At 43.1% G+C, this 23,702-nt stretch overlaps 1 protein-coding gene across 1 annotated transcript in view; it reads left to right on the top strand.

Annotated features, from left to right (window-relative positions):
- LOC116508257 (MFS-type transporter SLC18B1-like) overlaps positions 1-20,659 on the top strand; it is a 38,033-nt gene extending 17,374 nt beyond the window's left edge. The window contains exons 7-14 of the mRNA XM_032216802.1: positions 1,056-1,192; positions 2,345-2,446; positions 3,479-3,570; positions 7,042-7,137; positions 8,402-8,476; positions 17,821-17,914; positions 18,001-18,050; positions 20,544-20,659. Coding sequence (XP_032072693.1) covers positions 1,056-1,192; positions 2,345-2,446; positions 3,479-3,570; positions 7,042-7,137; positions 8,402-8,476; positions 17,821-17,914; positions 18,001-18,050; positions 20,544-20,604 — 707 coding nt within the window. The 3' untranslated portion in view covers positions 20,605-20,659. The remainder of the gene's footprint in view (positions 1-1,055; positions 1,193-2,344; positions 2,447-3,478; positions 3,571-7,041; positions 7,138-8,401; positions 8,477-17,820; positions 17,915-18,000; positions 18,051-20,543) is intronic.
- The last annotated feature ends 3,043 nt before the right edge of the window (positions 20,660-23,702 follow it).

Raw genomic sequence — 23,702 nt, 5'->3', positions numbered from 1 at the left:
AACTGCCACATGAGCTACCTTTGTGCACATTCTGAAGCAGGGGTGTCAAGCTCAAGGCCCGGGGGCCAGATCTGGCCCACGCGGATGTCCTGGAAACAGTGCCCAAAGTGCTTCTGCCAGCAAAAAAAGGAACTTGTGAGCGCTGTGTGCAGCCCTCCTGAGCTCCTTTTTCACTGGCAGAGGGTTGCAGCAGCCGAAATGGAACTTGGAAGGCCGTTTTCGCTGGCAGAGTGTGGTGTCCCCAACATAAGTGACCTGGAGTTGGCCATGCCTACCCCGGGCCCCCAAGGTCAAACACAACCTTGATGTGGCCCTCAATGAAATTGAGTTTGACACTCCTGCTCTGAAGCATGCCAGAGGATGCTACAATGGATTTATGTATTTGCTAAAATATTTTTTCTCTTAAATGGCAATCTGTTCCCATATGCCTCTGGGAAAGCTTAGAAAGCAATGAAAAGCAAGAGAGATGATAGCAGTGTGTGTGTGTAATATTTTACATGAGTGTGTTCTGCAGTATAGTAAATATAATTTTCTATAGTGTTGAAAATTAATTGTAGCGGCATTAATGCTAATGGAAGCTGTTAGCCTTTCTGATAAACAAGTTCGGCAGGTTCTTTTAGCATTTGAAATGCATAGAAATGGGATGGGCTGAAGGTGATATCAGGGCAAGAACTGGATTTGGGCATGATCACTTCTAACTGTATTCATATTCATTTGTATGCTAGACATTCTCCTGCTTTTTTATACATGGTATATACAGGATGCTACCTGATGTCCCAATATATTAATCTGGCTCATAACTGATATTTTAAATGATTTGTGTTCTTGTTTATAAGGAAAATGCATGATAAATACAATTTGTGTGTCAACCTGGTTAGATATTAACAGGAAAAAGCTATTTTCTCTTCTTTATCTGAATTCAGGACTGTAGACTCGGGCAAGGACTAGTATCTTTTAATGTGTAAAATATTTGTACAGATTAGTTTCTATAATAATTAATTTTATATTCTATGTTTTTCTAATTAATTTTATATTCTATGTTTTTCTAATTACAGATTCAGTTCCTAAGAAAGATTCATTCTTGAAGCTTATTCTTATACCAAAAGTTGCAATCCTTTGTCTAAATATATTTGGACTAAGTTCAAGTATAGCCTTTCTGGATCCCACAATGTCATTATTTGTCTTGGAAAAAGTAGGTGCATTTTTGGAAGAAAAAAAAAATATTTTGGATACATCCTATCCATTCTAAAATAACTCATTAAGCTTAATAGATTTGATAAAAGATTTATAAATCATGGGTATATAACAAATATTAGGAGCGTGTTTTAACCTTTCAAATGGTTGTTACATTTCTAGGTGTTTCTTCCTACATTGTAATTCTAATTACCAGGGCCAAAGGGCCATATGGCCTCCAAAACATAAATAAGTTCATGCCTCAGAAATTATAACCTTTAAAACAGGAGTGTCAAACTCAAGGCCCGCAGGTTGATCTGGCCCGTGGGGTGCTTAGATCTGACCCGCAGTGCCACCCTGGAAACAGCGCAGGACTGGCCCGCAGTGCCTCTGCCAGCCACACGTCCCCGCACCCCTACAAGCTCTGTTTTCACTGGCAGAGGGCTGCAGGAGGCCATTGTGGCTGAAAACAGAGCTCGGAAGCCTGTTTTCACTGGCAGAGCACTCTGGTCACCACAGGCACTCCGACACGAGTGATGTTGAGCTGGCCATGCCCACCCTGGCCACGCCCACTCCAGTCCCCTGAGATCAAAAACAATCTTGATGCGGCCCTCAATGAAATCGAGTTTGACACCCCTGCTTTAAAATAACCTAAGACCATTACTAACATGAAATACATCTGATGTGATTCATCTTCAGCCACGTGGTCGATGCAGGTAATCCTTGACTTACGACCACAATTGAGACCAGAATTTCCATTGCTAAGCAAGGCAGTTGTTAAGTGACTGAAGCCTAATTTTACGACATTTCTTGGTATGGTTGTTAAGTGAATCACGGCAGCTGTTAAGTTAGTAATATGATTGTTTAGTGAATCTGGTTTCTCCATTGACTTTGCTTGTGAGAAGGAAACAAAAGCGGTCAGGTGACCCAGGATCACTGCAGCCGTCATAAATATGAAACAGTTGCCAAGCATCTGAATTTTGATCACGTGATCATGGGAATATTGCAATTGTCATAAGTGTGAAAAAGTGTCACAAGTCACTTTTGTCAATACCGTTGTAACTTTGAACGATCACTAAATGAACTATTGTCAATTGAGGGCTATCTGTATTGAATTAATATTATATTCTGTTTTTATGCCGTAACAAGAATGTTGGTTTTCTTTCTATAGTTTAAATTGCCAGTAGGATACGTAGGATTGGTCTTTCTGGCCTTAGCACTCCCTTATTCCTTATCTTCACCACTTCTTGGTTTTCTAAGTGATAAAAAGCCGGTGAGTACAAGATCTTACCCCATCCTTATTTCAATTTTTAAACTTCTTTAGATTTGCCAGTTGTGATTATCCAGTATTGGTGTTTAGGTTTGACATGCTTCAGAAGCCAAATAATAGAAATCCTTGTGTTGACATTGGATCTTACCAAATCCCATAGATCAGCTGTGAAGACGTGTTTCTGCCCAATGCGTTTCCTCAGCCAAGAAATGGTAAGAAATAGCAATACAATATATTCATAATGTGTGGAAGGACTGTAGAGCTGGCTTGTCAAAGCCATCCAATCAAAGAGTACCATCTCTGATGTGATAGATGTGATGAAACATATGTTTTGCATGCAAAATGTTCATAGCAAAAAGATCACCAATACCACGGCTCTCTGTAATTTGGAAAGCCATTGCCAATGATAGCACATGGACCTGTGTTCATAGCAGAGGTGGGTTCCTACTGGTTCAGAATGGTTCGGCCAAGTAGGTAGTAACTCGCCCACCTGGTTCTATCGGTGGCGGCGGAGGCATCTTGATTTTTGGTTCTGCTCATGCGCAGAACAACCCTCATTGCAAAAATGTAATTGTTTTTCCTTTTCTAATGTTGTGCGCATGCACACACCTTTTTAGGTGCGCTTAAAAAAAACTGCCCACTGAACCAGCAGTAATGCCCGCAGCAACCCACCTTTGGTTCATAGTTTACATTTTACGTTTTAACAGGGAGGAGGGACTCCTATTTGAAAACAGACACGTTGAATCCTAAATTTTGGAAGAACCAGTTTGCTTGTGAGACACTTTCATTGGGAGAAAGAGAAAAACTGTTTTCCCTTTCCTCTTGAAAAAGTAACCTCTTTCAGAGGATTGGTTACATCTTCTAAAAAGAACATGAAGATGAATGTTAGGTTCTGGTTGAACTGAATACATGAAATGATCTAATGTGAGTTTTCTCAGTTAGTTCACTTTATTCCCTATGGATTGAATTAATGCATTCGATTTATTCAAATATGATATTTTGATGAGAATCAAGTTCTTTGTCTGTCTCTTACAGAGTTTAAGGAAATGGCTGCTAATCGTTGGAGCTTTTCTGGCCTCATTATGCTATTTTTTCTTAGGGCCAGTTCCCATCTTGCACATTGAAACGTAAGATATACTTCACTAATGTCTAAACTGACAATTTTCCTGGTCTGAAGTTTTCCTGTTTATCAAGTCAGTAAGGAAGGGACTGTGTATTAACTAGTAATATCAAATTTTTGAACCCCAATAAATGAACTCTGCTGCTTAGCATTAGTATTCTTTTTAATGTTTCTTCAGTCTGTGGATGGAAAAACAGCTATACAATTTTCTTTTTCCTTACCTGTGAATGGGAAGACTTAGAGATGTTCCAGATCAGGAATTCCGCTATCACCTCATTTTATTTCAGTTTTTATTTGGAAAGAAAATAATGGTATTCCTGGGAATTCCTGGGGAATACAGGTAGTCTTTGACTTACAACAGTTCATTTAGTGACAATTCAAAGTTACAATGGCACTGATAAAAGTGACTTACAGCCATTTTTCACACCTATGACTGTTTTAGCATCTCCATGGTTACTTGATCAAATGTCCCAGGTCACAATGTCCCAGGGTCGTGTGATCACCTTTTGTGACCTTTTGACAAGCAAAGTCAATGGGGAAGGCAGATTTACTTAACAACGATGTTACTAACTTAACAACTGTGGCAAGAAAGATCGTAAAATGGGGCAAATGTTCCACTTAGCAGCATAAATTTTGCATTCGATTGTGATCATAAATTGAGAATCACCTTATATGAAAGAAATTAGAAAATTGCATGCTTTTCATTTAAGCCAGGACGTATCAGGGCTCTAATAGATGGTTAGAGATTCAGGGATTAACCTATGTGCTTGTCACTAAACTGTAGCCCTTCCCACAAAGTTATGTAGTTTTCTGAGGCTCAAAGTCCCATTTCCTGCTTCTCATCCAGCGTGGGGCTGCTGCTGGTTCGGACTGTTTTGGGTGAACCGGTAGGTTAGATTCTCCACAGTTTGGCAACCAGCAACTCCCACCACTGGCTGGCCCTGCCCTGCTCATTTTTCAGCCTGTTTTCAGGGCCATTTTCTGGGCTGTTATATTGGGAGTTTTGAGGCCATTTTTGCCCTGAAAATGGCCCAAAATATGGTGTGAAAATGGTCCAAAAATGGCATGAGAGTGGTCAACAAAGGGCCAAAAAATGGCCCCGATAACTTTTTGGGCTGTTTTTCAGACCATTTTTGGTCATTTTGGGGGCCACAATGGCCTAAAAACAGCCCCAAAATTGCCTGAAAACATCCCCAAAAAGAGTCTGATAATGGCCCAAACATAGCCTGAAAAAGGCCCCCCAAAAGGCCTGAAAATGGCAAAAAACCTAGCTAAAAATGGGTAGGGCCAAGGCCAGCCAGTGGTGGGATTAGCCCCAATCGGCTGAATCCTTCCTCTGCCTTTGAGATGAGTGGCCAGGGCATGGAGATGGGCGTGATGAGTGATGTCACCCATCCAGTCACATAACCAACCGGCCACACCTACCGAACCACAGAATTAGTTGTTAAGTTATTCAAGTCCCACCACTGTTCTCATCCTTATTCCTGTGCAGTGAGAAACATGTTTCTTGTTACTCATTAGCAAAATGTTAATTCCATTGTTCAAAATTAAATAATGGTTATGAATGGAAGCTCAGTAGATATCTTTGAGGAAATCAGAAATTAGGCAGCTTTGAGCTTTAATAGCATAGGAATATATTAACAATTATGATGATTAGTTTGGAAATGGAGATGCCAATCTAAGGGCAGGTGGCTCCATTGTATGAGCCCTGTTTCTGGAGAGCAGGATCAAACAATGTCCTCCTCTATCCATCCTCAGCCTATAATGCAAACTGTGCTTGTTATTGCTTGCTCTATGCATAAAGGGCTGTTTTCCACTCGTGCCAACTCAAGTATTGCTATCTGATTTCTTGTTCTTGCAAGAAATCTCTGTTCTGGCTACTGTTATTGCTGATGTTCCAGTTGCATATTGGTTAGGACATTTCTCTGACATACAGACGAGCACTGGCTTAAAACATAGCAAAATCCTTTCCCTTCCTTTCCCTGGTTTATAACAACTCACCATGGCCAATTTGGTGCAGCCAACTCACTGTGGCCAACTCATCATGGCCAACTCATCATGGGACAACTCACCTTGGGACAAGAGTTACACTAATATCAAAGAAACAGTGGAATTGAATCTTAAAGAAAGGATGCCAAAGGAAGGACAAAATGGCAACTGTTAAAATAATGTTTTATGGTAAATAATTAAATTGAATTATTGAATTGCCTGAAGCAAGTTGTACCATGGCGAGCTGACCATGATGAGTTATCACATGGCAAGTTAGCTGCAGTGAGTTGTCCTTTCCCTTCCCTCCCCCTTCTGTTCTGCTATTTTGGGAAGTGGAGTAAAAAACTCATCTCAGATGACATGAAAAATAATGAAAGGATGCACCAGTGATTTTTTCAAAAAAAGGTCAAGATTAAGAAATGTATCTCAGAAAAAGAAAAAATAATTGAAAAGAAAATGCCTGCTCTAAGTTTTGAATCGTTGAATTTCTGCATGTCAGCCAGACCTATGCCATTGAGAGACTATATGTATCAGTACCATAATCAGACATTATGGACCCAAATCTGGAAAAAAAATGCAAGAAAGGATTATTATTATTTTTTAAAGTTGGTTGTTCTATCTCCATGCATGTGTATTTTGATACTTTAATGCTGTATGTATAGATTTAGCTTAACTTTAGTTAAATATATGTTTAGGAGTATATACAATTGTCAATTATTTTCCAGGCATGAAACATTGGGAGGGCCCAAAAGTAAGGGATAAGAGATATGGTGGCTCAGTGGCTAAGACGCTGAGCTTGTCCATCAGAAAGGTCGGCAGTTTGGTGGTTTGAATCCCTAGCACCGCGTGACAAAGTGAACTCCCATTACTTGTCCCAGTTTCTGCCAACCTAACAGTTTGAAAGCACATTAAAAATGCAAGTAGAAAAATAGGAACCATCTTTGGTGGGAAGGTAATAGCGTTCTGTGTGCCTTTGGCATTTAGTCACGCTGGCCACAAGACCACGGAAACATCTTCGGACATCACTGGTTCTTTGGCTTTGTAACGGAGATGAGCACTGCCCTCCTAGACTCAGGAACAACTAGCACATATGTGCGAGGGGAACCTTTACCTTTAACCGTAAAGGAATTGCTCAATAGAGAGCTTCTGTTCTGTATCTGGCAATCTTATTTGAAACTTTAATTGGCAGATCTTGACCGAAGTGACCCAGAGTTTAGACAGAATATTTTTAAATGGCTTAAAATCTGGGTAGCACCAGCATGAAAGCTGAATGGTTTAACATAGCAGTCTGGTTTAATAGAAATGAGCATGGGTAGTGTTATTGAAGCCAGTGAGAATGACACTTAAGAGATAAAAAGAAATGGTAGACTCTAAATCTTTACAGTCACTGTCAGTTGGGTGGCCTTTTAAATATAAATGACAGATGGCAGAGAGATACCATGAATTACAGCTGAAATGAAGCATTGTGACTGTGCTTATGTTTTTGCAGTCAGCTTTGGCTTTTCATTCTGATGTTGGTCCTGGATGGTTTTGCTCTTGCAATGACTGGTATCCCAATATACCCTGAAGCAATCAATAGTGCATAGTAAGTGATCTTCTCTTCATATTTATGTTATTCTTTATCCTCAAAGACTTAAATAATTAACCTCTCTCCTCCCCTCCCTCCTCCCTTTCCATTCAGTCATGCCTGGCTCTTGGGGACCACTTGGACTGGTCCTCGCGGTTTTCTTAGCAGGGTTTTTCAAAAGTGGTTTTCCGTTGTCTCCTTTCTAAGGCTAAGAGAAAGTGACTAGCCCAAGATCACCTAGCTGGCTTTGTGTCTCAGATTGGAACTAGAACTCCCAGTCTCCCAGTTTCGAGGCTGATGCCTTAACAACTACATTAAATTGCTAGGATTGTTTTAAAGACAAAGATATTATGGTTTGGCTTCTGCCTCTGTTTAGAAAAGCCTTTTCTTCTCTCTCTCTCTCTCTCTCCCCCTGCCCTGGATATTGACCTGCCTTGCTTATCAAAGATACATCCATGGCTTCCATTTAACATACTAGTCAGAGGTGGTATTCAGCAGGTTCTGACCAGTTTTGGAGAACTGGTAGCAGAAATTTTGAGTAGTTCAGAGAACCAGTAAATACCACCTCTGATTGGCCCCATCCCCATCTATTCTCTGTCTCCCGAGTCCCAGCTGATCGGGAGGAAATGGGGATTTTGCACATCCACAGAACCGATAGTAAAAAAAATTGAATCCCACCACTGATACTAGCAGAAGACAACATCATTCTGCTCAGCAATAATATATGGAAATGTCTGCATACTATGGATGAAGAGGGAGTCAAGCTATTCTCCAAAGTACCTGAGGTAGGACAAAAAGCAATGGGTGGAAACTAATCAGGGAGAGAAGCAGCCTAGAATTTCCTGACAGTTAGAACATTTAATCAGTGGTACAAATTACCTCCAGACGTTGTGAATGCTCCACTGGAAGTTTTTAAGAGGAGATTGGACAACCATTTGTCTGAAATTTATAGGATTTCCTGCCTGAGCAGGGGGCTGGACTAGAAGACCTCCAAGGTCCCTTCCAACTCTGTTATTTTATTCTAAGCAAACAATGGCAGAGTTCAACGGGTGAACCAAATCATTGTAAATATTTTAAATGCTGAATATATTGTATTGAGGACAAAGACAACCCTTGATATTTTTATTTTCTACATATACTGACAAACTGTTCTGTTACAGATGTTTCTGCTTTGGGACTGTATAATTATTTTTGTGATGATTGCCCTCTAAAATGTTTTGAAGTTATAAAATAAAATATCATCCTTGGAAATAACTCTGGGTTTCTGGGTTTCCTTCCGCAGTGAGAATGGATTTGAGGAAGGATTAAGCTTATTAGGATTGGTGTCTGGACTCTTCGGTGCATTATGGGCACTTGGGTATGTAACCATTCATAAAAAACCTATACAACTCATGATCAGAAATGCAACAGTTGACTAAACATTATGTAGACGTTTTTAACAGCATTATCAAATACAAAAGAAATTCTTAAGGGTTGGGGAGAAATACATAAAAGCCAATAACCCTTCAGGAAATAGGACAGTAGCATCTGTGGAGGAGAGCCATCAGTGGTGATGGTGGGGATTTTCACACTGATAAATGTAGCACCCCAAATCAAGCCCTACCCATAATCTGTCTGCACCATGATAGTGCTACTATCATTGCATCAACAGGATGCTATATTGGTGCTTCATGAGAAATATAATGTGTAGTCGGCCTTCATCTATTAAAACATGATACACGAGATTTACAAAATGGCACAGAAAATTATTAATGCTTCAAGTGATGATGCTCCTTTTGTTGGCTACTAGCCTGTGATGCTTGCTCAGGCACATTGTATTGAATCTTTGGCATAACAATCGGAGATATTAACAAGAGACGACTCAGAAACATTGCACCTTACAATTTCACAACATATGATCTCTCCCAATATCTATATCCTCTATAAGTGTTGAGTGACTCATGCAGGACCCTGCCAGAAGTATAGAAGGTTGAACTGCACAAAGACATCAAAGCACTATACAGAGAAATTCTGGTTCTAAGGGGCAGCTGATTGTCTCACATCTATAAATCACAATTATGGTTTTTGGGATCTCATTGTATTACTAAGCAGGCCCTACTTTTTGCACTGAAAGCTGGTTATAGGCATAGCTGAAGAACAGATATCAATCACAGTGTTTCCTTCGGAAACTAGTATTTTCTTTTTTTAATTAGTTTTTATTAAACATATTTCAACTTTTACACCACATTTCCACTCTTAACAGCGTTCCAGTATCAAACTCTATGTTCGATTATGTACATATATGATTATACAATATATAGAATAGTGAGTGTATATAATTGGAAAGAAAGAAAATTGAAATAGCCACAATGTAAATATGAGCGATATCGATACTGGAAGCCAGTATTTTCTATGTGATGGGAAGAAAAGCAATACAAATTGAAAGCTTTCTGATTATTGATTTGGGATTTGTTGTTCTAATGCAACAAATAAAACTAGCTGTTTCCACTTATGCAGCTTTAATAGCTGCAGTTATTAAGATAGATAATTGAATGTGGTTTTGATTCACAACGGGAACAGAAGACAAGGATTAAATTATGTGAATAGATAAAGAAGGCTTTTTAAAAAATGTTTACAAAGTCATATGTACTGAACATATTTTGCAGCTGCCAAAACTTTATTCCTTCGAGAAACAGACATCAAGATTGATTTTTTTCAGTCATGAGCACATCCCAAATCTTGTATTTCTTAATTGCCTGGAAAGTTTGAGATTTATTTGTTTATTTGGTTTTTACTCCACCTTTATTATTTTATAAGTAACTCAGGCAGCAAACATCTGTAATACTTTTTCATCATCTTATTTGTGAGGTGCGTTGGACTGTGAGAAAGGAAAACTTCTGGTAGGCCTATTTTTTGCCCTCCTCAGGCTCTGGAGGCTTTCCTCCCCCTCCAGAGACGCCCCCCCGCCCCGGGAGCCAGAAACAGATCGTTTCCGAACTTCCAGTAGGCTTGTTGGACCCATTTTTCACCCTCCTCAGATTTTCCTGAAGCCTGGGAAGGGCAAAAATAGCCTCCCCTGGCCCTCCGTAAGGCTGAAAATCAGCTGGACAGCGTGTGCATGTGCGCTGTAGTTGACGACTCGCATGCCGGCAGATATGGCTTTGTCTGCCACCTGTGGCACACATGCCATAGGTTCGCCATCATGGTCCTACAGGATTTCCCATTATGGTTAATTGTTGCTGAAGTTCAAAGAGTTCTAGTAAATATTGTACTTTATGCTTCATTCATTTCTAATCAGTGTATTAAAGAATCTATGTCCGGCAATGGTTACTGAGAAAGAACCAAAGATAAGAAGGAAGAAAAGAAGAAGGGTGCCAATAGAGAACCACAGATAGGATGTTAAAGGTGCATTTGGATATACAGTTTATAAAACTAGCACATGCTACTGAATCATGGTTTATCAATCAGAAACAATTTGCTGAGAAATACATACTTGTTTTTCTACCACATGGAGAAGCTTCAGGAATCAGGGGGGGAAAGAAAATCAGAGGAAAAGGTTTAGAGCAGGGGTGTTAAACTCAATTTCATTGAGGGCCGCATCAGGGCTGTGTTTGACTTCAGGGAGCTGGAGTGGGCATGGCCAACTCGGTATTACTCATGTCGGGGGCACCTACGGTCTGCGTCTCTCCCGAACTCTGTTTTTTCTGGCAGAAACACCGCGGACCAGTCCTTCACTGTTTCCAGGGTGGTCCCACGGGCCCGATCTGGCCCCTGGGCCTTGAGTTTGACTGCCCTGGTTTAGAATTACATGTATATAAAGTTGGAAAATTTGGTCTGTTGTTTCCAATAAATCAGAGTCTGAAACCATAGTTCGGAGTTGTCTATTTCTGCTTTATTGGAAAACAACACACCTGTAATGTCTATCAATAATAATTAAGAGTTTTCTTCCTGAAGAGTTCTTGAAGCTATTCCTACTGATAGGAAAAGTCAAGTAGGATCAGGTGGATCAAGCACACCTAAACTGCTTATTTGTGAAATGGGGCAAAATTCTCCACTGCAACAAGTGGTAAGTCAGGAATCCAGATTATTAAGAAGCTGTCGCCTGTGAAGTCACACATCTCACGCATCCTTTCCTGATTGATGCCACACCCCCATGTGCCCTCTCTGAGTCCCATGCTGTACCCCATACTATCGTAACCTGCACAGTACCTCTTCCACATCTTGCACATTTCTATGAAACCGCTGCACACCTTCGCCAACCCATGTCATTCATTCATGCTGGGGATGATGCATGACATTGCATTACCATGTGCAAGAGGGCCACATGGGTCAGGAGGGTGTAATGGGTGTGAGTGGGTGTGGAAGAATCCCCATGAGGGTCGGGAGACAGCATGAGCCTCAGTGGCAGCTGCCAGCAGTTCGATCCTGACCAGCTCAAGGTTGACTCAACTTCCCATCCTTCCAAGTCTGGTAAATGATGGCGCAGATTGTTGGGGGAAATAGGACTGACTCGGTAAACTACTGCGAATCAGTATATAAGTCTAAGTGCTATTTCTATGAGGGTGCAAGTGGGTGCACAAGAGACACCCAGTGGAGGGGGGTGGGGTGTGACACAAGCGGTGGAGTACAGGTTGAGTATGCAAGTGTATGTGTAAAGTTATGAAGAAGGTGCAGTGAATGTGTGAGTGGGGTGAGTTAAGTAAAGAAATATATTTATGAAATGATAGTCCAACAGATATGGGTTGCCTAGTCTTTATGCATAGATATGGAAGAAAGTACTTTTGATATATTTCTCTAGGATAACAGCATGTGGCATGACAGTTGCTTTGGTGGGGCGGGGTGGTAAAATTTGGCTTCAGGAAGTGTCTCTTAACGCCAATTATATGCGCTTATTTTTGATTTTGAGCTTGATATATACAGTCTACTAAGTCAATTACAATATGTTCCGTTATTTTTCTTTAAAGAAAATATTACTGTAATTTAAAACATTCAAACTATAAATTGAGTAAGGATTGTTTAGAAATAACTGGCAACTAATTCAGACTTGTAATGTAACATGTACAATAAAAGTCTGTGGGGGCCTGACGTTTGGTACATCTTGTGTAGTTGTTTTGTACTTTGTAGTAGAACCTGGCCAGGAATGGTCTCTTGGGAATCCTAAGTAATCTACAAACACACCTACTATCTTTCTCAAGTAAGAGGCAGGGGATGGAATTCTCAAGGGAAACAAAATTAGGAATCTATTTCTGTGGTGAGGTGAACACAGCCCCTAGAGTCAAGAACAATTAGCACATGTTCAAGGGGAACCTTTCCCTTATCAATAGAAGAGAATATTTGTAGCTCAGGGTTGAGCTGTGGAGTCCTTGGTGCTCTCTGAGCTTGGTGGTTTTCTTATGGACATTTCATTACCAGACTAGGTAATATCGGTAGTTCGGCGGTTCGAATCCCTAGCGCCCCATAATGGAGTGAGCTCCCGTTACTTGTTCCAGACGTGAACACCAAGACTCCACAGTGTGGCACTAGGGATTTGAATTGCTGATCGGCAAGCTCAGTATCTTAGCCCCTGAGCCACCATGCCCCTTATGATTTAGCATATAATAATGTATTCTTCGGACAACGCCTCAGGACCGTGTGGCCAGCTTCCTCCGCCGCCGCCGCTGCCATTCACTGCTGTCCCGGGCGTGGCTTCTCGGACAACGCCGCCTTCCTCCGCTACCGCCGCTGCTGTCCCTGGACGTGGTGCCTTCCTCTTCTCCGCCTTGGCTTCTTCGGACAACACCGCCATGAGGGCCTTTCTTTGCCCGCCGCTGCTGCAGCGGCGATGGCTAGCAATAAGACCAATGGGAGGAAACGGAAGGCGGAAAAGTAGGGCCAGTGCTTTGTGGCTTCGGCTCCGCGCTGCTGCTGGGCCACCTCGGGGAGGGCAGCGGGCCAGCTTTCAGGGAACGGGCCTTTGGGGAGGCCTCCGGGCTGGAGCTGCACGTGCGCAAGGAGTATCACGGTATTTATATTGAGTGTGGAAAGGGGGTATATAGGACCAACCAAGCATGCCAGGCCATGGGGAACCTTTGCCATACCAACTGCCTTACATGCTGCTCTGTGATACACGGCCCCTGCAGAGAGGACAAGGATGAGGAGGACGGGGAGCCTGCCCTCCCTAACTTCCCCCAGCTGCCCCAGCCGCCTCAGACTTCCTACACTACTTCCAGGCCCAGCAGGGGAGAAGAACAAGGAACCCCCCCTCCCAAACTACTACCGGCTCCAGCCGCCTCAGACTCATGCTGAGCGCCTTCTCTGCGGATTTAAGAACTGTATTTTTTTAGCTGGTTTGTTGAGTGTATGTGTGTATGAATGTGAGAGAGAATGTGCCCACTTTTAATTTAATTATTGTATTATTGTATTTTAATGACTATTGTGGGGTGTGTCTGAGGAGAGTGTTTGATTGGTGAGTATGATAGGACTGGGAGTGCGACCTGGAGCCCCCTCCACTGAGTACAGAAGCAGAAGTGGATGGGGGCCCAGACTTGCCTCCCATCCTGGAATGAATGGTGCACATGGCCTTCTGGGAAGAATGGGGGCCATGAGGGAGGGGGGTCTACGGGGATGGGGGGAGGTTGGAGCATTTCGGTTACAACTAGGAGGGGCAGATATGACGGAAGCTGTAGGGCTAGCCATTACCGGGGAAGAAGGACTCGCTACATTACAGCGATTCCTTGTTCCGGCCCCTCAGGCTCAACTCAAGGACCTGGTGGCAGAGGAGATCAGGGCCCTGGTTTCAGGTTGTTGTTGCTAAATGCCAGGTCTGTTGTGAACAAGGCTCCCCTCATCCGGGATTTAATATTAGACGAGGAGGCAGACCTGGCATGTATAACCGAAACCTGGCTGGGCTGAGAGAGAGGAGTCCCCCTCTCAGAAATGTGCCCAGATGGGTTCCAGGTGCTCCACCATCCATGACACCATAAAGGGGTGGGGGAGTAGCAGTTATCGTCCGAAGGTCGCAGGATCCCTGCCCCAGAGATTGTGGGGTGTGAGTCTCTCCTCTTGAAGTTGGACCTAGGGGTTCAATTGGGCTTGCTCTTGATGTACCTATCTCCCAGCTGTGTCACAACAGCCCTGCCTGTGCTGCTAGAGGCAGTAGCCGAGTTGGCGGTGGAGTTCCCCAGACTAATGGTACTGGGGGACTTTAATCTGCCATCTCTTGGTGAACATTCAGATGGGGCACAGGAGTTCATGGCTTCCATGACAACCATGCATTTGACCCAGGTAGTTCAGGGTCCAACTCATAGAACAGGACACACGCTTGACCTTGTATTTCTCTCGGGGCAGTGGAGACGTGATCTTGAGTTAAGGGGAATAGAGACCTCGCCCATTTCATAGTCAGATCACTCCTTGCTGAGGCTTGACTTGACTTTAGGACGCTACTCCCCCATTGCAGGGAGGTGGAGCCGATTAAATGGTTCCGCTCCAGGCGCCTGATGGACCCGGAGGGATTTCAGAGGGAGCTTAGAGAGATACCTGACTCCTTTGTCTGCCATCCGACCGAGTCTTTGGTCGCTGCCTGGAACGTTGCAGCGGCTGAGGCACTGGATCGGATTGCGCCTTTGAGGCCTCTCCGTGGCAGTGGATCCAGGAGGGCACCTTGGTTTACCGAGGAACTCCGGGAGATGAAGCGTCAAAAGAGACGCCTAGAGCGACGCTGGAGGGCTAATAACTCTGAATCTGATTGATCACTATTAAGAGCCTTTATCAGGACTTACTTAGTGGCGATATGGGCAGCAAAATGTACACATTTTTCCGCTCTTATTGCATCCGCGGAATCTCACCCAGCCGCCCTGTTTAGGGTGACCTGCTCCCTCCTGAAAGGTGAGGAGGCGGGGGAACCCCTGCAGGAAAGAGCTGAGGAGTTCGTTCAGTTTCTGTCAGATAAAACCACTCAGATTCGGACAGACCTGGATTCCATTAGGCAGTACCAGCCGAGATACCGAGGGTTAGTCTTAATCAGATTTCCTGGGATGAGTTCGAATTTGTCACCCCTGAAGAAGTGGACAAGGCCATGGGAGCGATGAATGCGTCCACCTGTTTACTGGACCCGTGCCCCTCCTGGCTGGTTTCAACCAGCAGAAAGGTGACACGAGGCTGGCTCCAGGCGATTGCTAATGCATCTTTGCAGGAGGGATCTTTCCCGCAACCATTAAAGGAAGCAGTGGTGAGACCCCTCCTCAAGAAGCCTTCCCTGGACCCAGCTATTTTGAAAAACTATCGTCCTGTCTCTAACCTTCCTTTTTTGGGGAAGGTTGTTGAGAAGGTGGTGGCACTTCAACTCCGACGGACCTTGAATGAAACGGATTATCTAGACTCCTTTCAGTCTGGTTTCAGGCCTGGGTACAGCACGGAAACCGCTTTGATCGCCCTGACCGATGATCTCTGGCGGCCAGGGATAGAGGACATTCCTCTATCCTGGTGCTTCTTGACCTCTCAGCAGCCTTCGATACCATTGACCATGGTATCATTCTGCGATGCCTGGGGAAGTGGGAGTGAGAGGCACGGTTTTACGGTGGTTCTCCTCTTACCTCTCTGACAGGTCACAGTCGGTGTTGGTCGGGGGCAAAGGTCGACCCCTAGGCCCCTCAAATGTGGTGTGCCACAGGGTTCGGTCTTGTCCCCCCTCCTATTTAACATCTACACGAAGCCGCTGGGTGAGATCATGCGACAGCACGGGGTAAAGTACCACCAATATGCAGATGATACTCAACTGTATCTTTCTGCCCCGTGCCAACTCAGTGTAGCGGCGGACGTGATGTGCCGATGCCTGGAAGCTGTTAGGATCTGGATGGGGGTGAACAAACTTGTGCTCAATCCCGATAAGACTGAGTGGCTTTGAATGCTGCCCCCGAAGGACAGCCTAGACAATCCATCCTTAACCCTGGGGGTGAAAATTTACATCCCTCAGAGAGGGTCCCGCAATTTGGGGGTCCTCCTGGATTCGCAGCTGACACTGGATCATCTGTCGGCTGTGACCAGGGGGGCTTTTGCCCAGGTTCACCTGGTGCACCAATTGTAGCCCTATTTGGATCGGGAAGCACTTCAAACGGTTACTCACGCCCTTGTCACCTCAAGGCTGGATTATTGCAACGTGTTCTACATGGGGCTACCCTTGAAAAGCGTTCGGAGACTGCAGCTAGCCCAGAATGTGGCCGTGAGAGCAATATTGGGTGCACCGAGGTACACCCACGTTACACCTATCCTGCACTGGCTACCAATTGGTCTCCGGACGCAATTCAAGGTGTTGGTTATTAACTTTAAAGCCCTACATGGCTTAGGGCCAGCGTACCTTCAAGACCGCCTACTGCCACATACCTCCCAGCGGCCAGTAAGATCCCACAGATTGGGCCTCCTCCAGATGCCGTCAGCCAGACAGTGTCGGCTGGCGGGCCCCTGGAGGAGAGCCTTCTCTGTGGCTGCTCCAACTTTTTGGAATCAGCTACCCCCAGAGATCCTCTACATGGGGCAGCCCTTGAAGAGTATTCGGAGACTTCAACTCGTCCAGAACGCAGCTGCGCGAGCGATTGTGGGTGCACCTCTGTACACCCACGTTACACCTATCCTCAGCGAGCTGCACTGGTTACCGATCAGTCTCTGGATATGCTTCAAGGTGCTAGTCGTAACTTATAAAGCCCTTCATGGTATTGGATCTGGGTACTTGAGAGACCGCCTACTGCCAATTATCTCCCACAGACCCATTAGATCTCACAGGGTTGGCCTCCTCCGGGTGCCATCTACCAGCCAATGCCACCTGGCTATTACCCGGGGGAGGGCCTTCTCTGTGGCAGCTCCGGCCCTCTGGAATGAATTCCCCACAGGGATTTGGACCCTCACCTCTCTCCAGGCCTTCCGAAAAGCCGTCAAAACCTGGCTTTGCCGACAGGCCTGGGGGTGATGAGTTCCCTCCCCTCTCGACATGTATGATTGTGCGACTGTTGTTTACTTTTATTATTTGTATTTTGTTTTTTATGTTCCCCTTTTTTCCCCCTTGAATTGTTCGCCGCCCTGAGTCCTCCCGGAGAAGGGCGGCATACAAATAATAAAATTCTATTCTATTCTATTCTATCCGGACCATACCCACTCTCATGGCCTTCAGGAAAGCTGTAAAAACCTGGCTGTTCCGGCAGGCCTGGGGCTGTTGACCTCATTGTGGAGGTCCAGCCCCAATTAGAATGAATGCATGTGGTTTTGTGATTTTTTTTTCTTTTTTCTCCTTTCTTTTTCTTCTTTTTTTTGTAAGCCGCCCGGAGTCCTTCGGGATTGGGCGGCATATAAATTTTGATAATTAAATTAAATTAAATTAAATTAATCACTGCACCTAATGGAATTTGGATGAAGTTTGTCCTTAGCAACCTGCAGTCTCAAACTACTCAGGTAATCTTGGTTCAAAGAGCAAAACTGAAACTATTCATTTAAAAGCTTATTTCTGGGGAAGGTTGAAAGGTCTAGGGTTCTGAAGATGACAGATAATGGCAGACTAGCTACCTGACAAATGGATTTGGTTTACCTGTGGAATAGCCATACCTATGATTGTGAGTGTGGAATTCCCAAAAGGCAGTTTGTGTGGATGTTGATTACCTCGATCTGTTCTTCCCTGCTACGTATTTATTTCCTGATCTTACCTATTTCTAGATCTATGATAATATGCTATGTATGGTTTTATTGTTTGTTTGTTTGCAGGTCTTTTGTAGGTCCAACTTTAGGTGGCTTCTTAAATGAGAAACTGGGTTTCGAATGGTCTGCAGCTATACAAGGAGGATTCACATTGTTAAGTGTATGTATAATAACATGATTTATTCATTTTTTATTACATTTAAATATGAAATGTCACAAGTATACTAACAATTGCTTTCTTTGAAGGGACTAGCAGCTGCAATTTATTATACCTATGAAGCCATGCAAAGGAAGAGGTACAGTGAAGTTTCATTCTTTTTCTTAAAATTTGATGAAAGGAGAATACTTTGTTACTGATTCTTATTTAGACAACAACAAAAAAATAATGCCAATTTTTGTTAGCTCTTCTGTGTTTTTCCTGAATTAATTGGCTGACTTTTCCTTTTAACAGATATCAGCCGTTCAAATAGCATTGTGAACAACATGCCAAGTGGTCCCTTTATTTCAATGTTTGCTTTTAAATAACACATTAAATTAAACCAAACTAATCACAGAAAAATATCTGCATTGTTTAAATATTCACCTTGAGAATGTTTGTATATCATAATCCCCGTCGCACAGTTGCAAATAGCTGTTCCATATTCACTGCTGGTGCCTACAAGCAAAAATGTAGCTATTTAACTATTAAGTAATGGCTTGTTTTAATTATATTTTAAGTCTCTCATTCCAGAAAAGTTTAAAACCAGATTTGAACTTAAATGGCCAAATATACAGTATCTATTTTATTTGATTCATATAATGGTCACTGTTACATGATTCTAGGCAATTTAACAATAAAATGCACAAAATACATGAAATAAAAAATAAAAATGAAAGAGCTAGCAGCCAGGCATCATCCAACCAATCATCCACGGAGCCAGGAGAAAGGCTATATCCCATGCCCAGAGGGGTCTAGTATAACTCGCCATGGCCAACCCACCATGCCAACATGCCACAGCCAACTTGTTGTCCGACAACTTTCCACAGAGTTACACTAATATCGAAGAAATTTTAGAATAGAATCATTAAAGGAAGTATGCCAAAGGAGGGACAGAATGAAAATAAATAATAAAAGTTAATTTTTAAAAATGACTTTAAATACTTGTTGAATTGTCTACAGCGAGTTGTCTTATGGTGAGTTGGCCTTGGCGAGTTGTCCCACGGTGAGTTGGCTGTGATGAGTTAGCCAGAGAGAATTGGCAGTGGCAAGTTGTCTGTGGCGAGTTAACTGCACAAGTGTCCCCATTCCATGCCCAGAGACCTAGGCATGGACTTTACAAAAAGCAGGGATGGTGGTCAATCTAATTTCAGGGGTGATGATATTCCAAAGGGTGGGGATCATGGCAGAAAAAGACTGTCCTGGTCCGTGCTAGCTAACACTGCTAAGGATATGGTACTCAGAGCATGCCTCTCCTGCCAGATCTGATAAGATGATTAGATACCACTGGGGAGAGACATAAGTAATCCAGTCCCAAGCCATGAAAGGTTTTAAATGTGTCAGACAGCACTTTGAATTGTACCCAAATGCACACCAGAAGCCATTGCAGCTCCTGAAGCAATAGTCTTAGATGGACTAATTAACTGGCACCAGTAACTGCCCAAGTCCCTCCTCTATGCACCAGTTGAAGTTTCCAAATACTCTTCAAGGACAGGCCCATATAAAACAATTTGCAATAATCAATCTGGAGGTCACAAAGGCAGGAGTGACTGTGAACAGGGTCCCTCAGTGCATGAACCAGTGCAATTGACGCACAGCCTGAAATTGTGCAAAAGGCCTTTCCTAGCCACAGCTGTCACCTGCTCTTGGAGCAGAGCTGCAAATGCAGGAAGACCTCCAGATTGTGCCCAGGGTCTGTTTGAGGTACCACCTCATACAAAGCCAAATATGAAGGGTCCTAAGAAGGAGGTCCAAAAACCCAGAGCCAACTCAGTCTGGTTTGGGTTGTGCTGAAGCCTACTGTGCCCCATGTAGGCCCCATAACTTCCAGACACAGAGAGAACCTCTACAGGACACCCAGAATATAAAACTGAGTAATATCATCAGCATGTTAATTATATCTCACCTAATCTATTAAATGACCTCACCCAGCAGCTTCAAATAGATATTAAACAGGAGTGTACTAAGCTCTGCGCACCCCACGAAGTAGGGTCTGTGGGCTGGATCCCTTCTCCCCTATCAACACTAATTGAAACCAATCCCAGAGGAAGGAAGACATCATGTCTTCCGCCCTCACTCCTGGAACCAGTCCAGAAGGATGCCGTTTGTTGGTATCGAAAGCCGCTGAGACGTTAAGAAGAGCAAGGATGGATGCACCACCCCTATCCCACTCCTGCCAGAGGTCTTCCAACAGATGCACCCACACCCATCCTGCTTCCTCCAGAGGTCATCTATCAGTGTGATCGATGCTATTTCAGTCCCATACCCAGGCCTGAATCCTGATTGAAAGGGATCCAGATAAGCCACTCCTTCCAGAGTCCTATGAAGCTGCCACGTAACACCTTCTTTACAGCAGTGCTCCTTTCTGGGTTTCCCACATAAATCAGACAAAAGAAAAAATTGTAGCTACCTGTGAGTGGACTCTGTAAAGCAATGTCATTGTTTTTGCAGCCAGTTTCCACAGTATAATACAATTCATTTATTGGTTTACGCAAAATAAACATTCCCATTATGAGAAAAGTGTGCATGTATTGCCTCTTTGCCTTTGTAGTGCCAATATGCTGAGAACATTTTTTTCCTTTCATTTGCGTAGGTCCCATTCTGGAATCCATCTTGGTTCAGAGCAAGAAAGGACTCTTTTATTGAATGAATGAGATATTTTTCTCATTGCCAGTGAAATCTAACTTCATTTTGCATAATGTGCAAAAAGACCAAGGAAAAGTCATGAATGTAGTTCTTTCAAAATCCCCCATCACAATCTTTGGATTATAAAAGCATTAGCCTCTCTAATTAGACAATAACATGCCATTTTATTATTAGAGAAGCCATTCCAGTTTTAGCCTTTTTTTCATTTCTATAGTGGTCTTCTGAAAAAGTTGCACTGGAAAAGACTGTCCAAGAGATTTACAGGGTAAAAGTGTTTGCACAAAAGGTGACTTTTATACTTTGATATAGGGATACGCACAAAGAATGCAAACCAATAAAGTATTATTTCAAATGATCCTATTTTGACTTGGTCAGTTCACTGGGTGTTGATATGGAACTGCATTCTGTACATGCATTTGTATCTTTCCTTTTTAAAGACACTCTCTGAAAGTCAATATCAAGACAGAAGAAACAGAAAGCGTACATCAGTGTCGGTTGCTAACCGGTTTGCTTGTGCTCACACGTGCGCAACACTTCTGTGCATGCGCAGAAGTGTCTGGGTGAGTGGTGGAGCCTCCTGCCCCCCACTACTGGTTCAGCTGAATTGGGCCAAACTGGAAGCAATCCACCTCTGGCCGTACATACCAAAGCTCATAGTCAAAGAACTCAATGTACATTAAAGCTTAGACTTCCAAAAGTGCAGCAAATGTTTGACATGAAGTGCATACTTAAATCACAGCCTTTGGCTTGCAAACTTCTGCTACTTCTTTGTGTGAGCAACATAGAGCACATTTTGCTCATTTGAAGAGGGGGGCAAATGCCCATTAGTCAGATGTATGTGCAGTACTGTAGGTGCTTGAGCTCCTTCCTCCATCATTTTATTTTCATTTTTATTATTTCTTTTTCTTTTGTTGTAAGCCACCGGGAGTCCTCCGGGATTGGGCGGCCTATAATCGATTAATAATAAATAAATAAATAAATAAATAAATAAATAAATAAATAAATAAATAAATATGTCCTTTCACAGTCAATGATTGGGGGTGAGGCGCATTATAGTGTTGAACTAATCTACTCCAGTATCCATTAACTGAAGGATGTTGAGAAGATAAGCAGTAAAGGCAAGCTTTGTTTTAAAATGAAATGCTTGTGATTTGTGTGTGTGTGTGTGTGTGTGTGTGTGTGTGTGTGTGTGTGAGAGAGAGAGAGAGAGAGAGAGAGAGAGAGAGAGAGAGAGGAGAGAGAGAGAGAGAGGAGAGATCTACTAGGCATCTTGTTGGTACTCTTAGTACTTATCATGCACCACTTAACTGGAAAATTAATTTCCCTAAGTGAGCAAGCAAGTTTTAGTTCAAGGGAAAGAAATGATATTCATTTAAAGGGTTCTAACTTGAAAAAAAGGGCGCCATGGCTTAGCAGTTAAAAGTGCTGAGCTTGTCAGATGGAAAGCTGACAGCCCAGGTTTGAGACCCATGCAATGGGTGAACTCCTGTTACTTACCCCAGCTCCTGCAAACCTAGCAGTTCGAAAGCATGTAAATGCAAATAAATAAATTAGTACCACTTTGGTAGGAAGGTGACTGTGTTCCGTGCACTTTGGTGTATAGTCACGCTTGGCCAGATGACCACAGAAGGAAAAAGAGGAAAAGATTTTTTTGTCAATTGAATTAATGAGAAGAAACGGTGGTGGATAATATTTATTGCATTGAGTTACCCACGTGGATTTCCCATGGCGAGTTGTCCCATGGTGTGTTGGTCACAGGAAGTTGTCTGAATTGGCTGCAGTAAGTTGTCCCATTCTGCAAAAACAAAGCTCTCAGACGTTAGTAGTTTCTTTAATTTAAGAACAAATATTTTGCCCAGCCATGCTTTCATAGCCTCTATAATTAATATTCTGATATAGATAAGCCTTCCTTAGAATTGATTTAGAAATTAGTTTTCAGATCTATCCAGGAATCAAACTATCAACCATTGGTGGGCTGCTGCCAGTTCGGACCGGTTCAGGCAAACTCGTAGTTCCAACCAGTGGCTGGGCCCACCCAGCTGCCCTGGCACTGTCACGTCCTATATATCACTGGTTTCAATGCTGTGCGGCAGTGGTGGGTTGCAGGCGGTACAGGCGTACTAGTGTGCGGCAGGAGCACCGGGTACTGTTTCAGTACGGTATTCTGTGAGGGCCCACCTGCCCGCCCACCCTCCTTACCTGTATTTGAGCTCTTCAGCACTTCCACACATGCGCACGGAGCATACAGGCCTGCGCGATGCTCCGCCGAGCAGCTGGAGTGCCACAGAGGCATTGCAGGAGGTAAACTACGTATATTTGCAATCACTTTCATTAATAATACTACGAATTTTGCACTTTGTAAATGTTATTGTTGTATGCGCTGTTCTGCTACTGAACTTGATATTGATGCATCTTATTGTTGTATTTGCAAATATATTACGTATATTTGCAATCAACTTTTCATTAATAACATAGTAAAAAGTGGCCTAAATCAGGGGTTCCCAAACGTGGCTGGATGAGAAATTCTGGAAGCTGAAGTTACACATCTTAAAGTTACCAAGATTGGAAACCCCTGGGTGGAGAATGATACAAGTGTTTTATTGATTGATAATTGACCAACTGACCATAGCCATGAAGGCTCATGAAAGCTATATATTAAATTGAAGAATATTGAGGGGAGCCTCTCGGGGCTCCTCTTCAAGACCTTGTGCCATTTAATATTTTTACTAATAAACTGGATAAAAGGATTCAGGGTTAATTATCAAATTTGCAAGACATAAAATTAGAAGTAGCTACAGCTTAAAAAAGAAAAGTTTAAAAGCCTACAGCCAGGCAGAACAAGCAGCAGATGATAGTTAAGAGAGAAAAATGTCAAGTCTACATCAGGGGGAAAAAAAAGATTAAAGGTTGGGTGGATTAGTAGAAATTATAAAAAAGATCTGGATGTCCTGGGTGCTAAAAAGACAAATACTATTTGAGTGTATTAACATAGTTATAAAGGCCAGATTGCATGAGGTAACTTCCACACTTCATCCTGACTTGTTCAGATGGATCCCACTTGGAAAGCTCTGCCAATTTTGGACATTGCAGTCCAAAATCATACTGA

Source organism: Thamnophis elegans, chromosome 4 (genome assembly GCF_009769535.1).
Source record: "Thamnophis elegans isolate rThaEle1 chromosome 4, rThaEle1.pri, whole genome shotgun sequence".
NCBI lineage: Eukaryota > Metazoa > Chordata > Lepidosauria > Squamata > Colubridae > Thamnophis > Thamnophis elegans.
The sequence above is the reverse complement of the archived record's forward strand: the minus strand, read 5'-3'. Positions and strand labels throughout refer to the sequence as shown.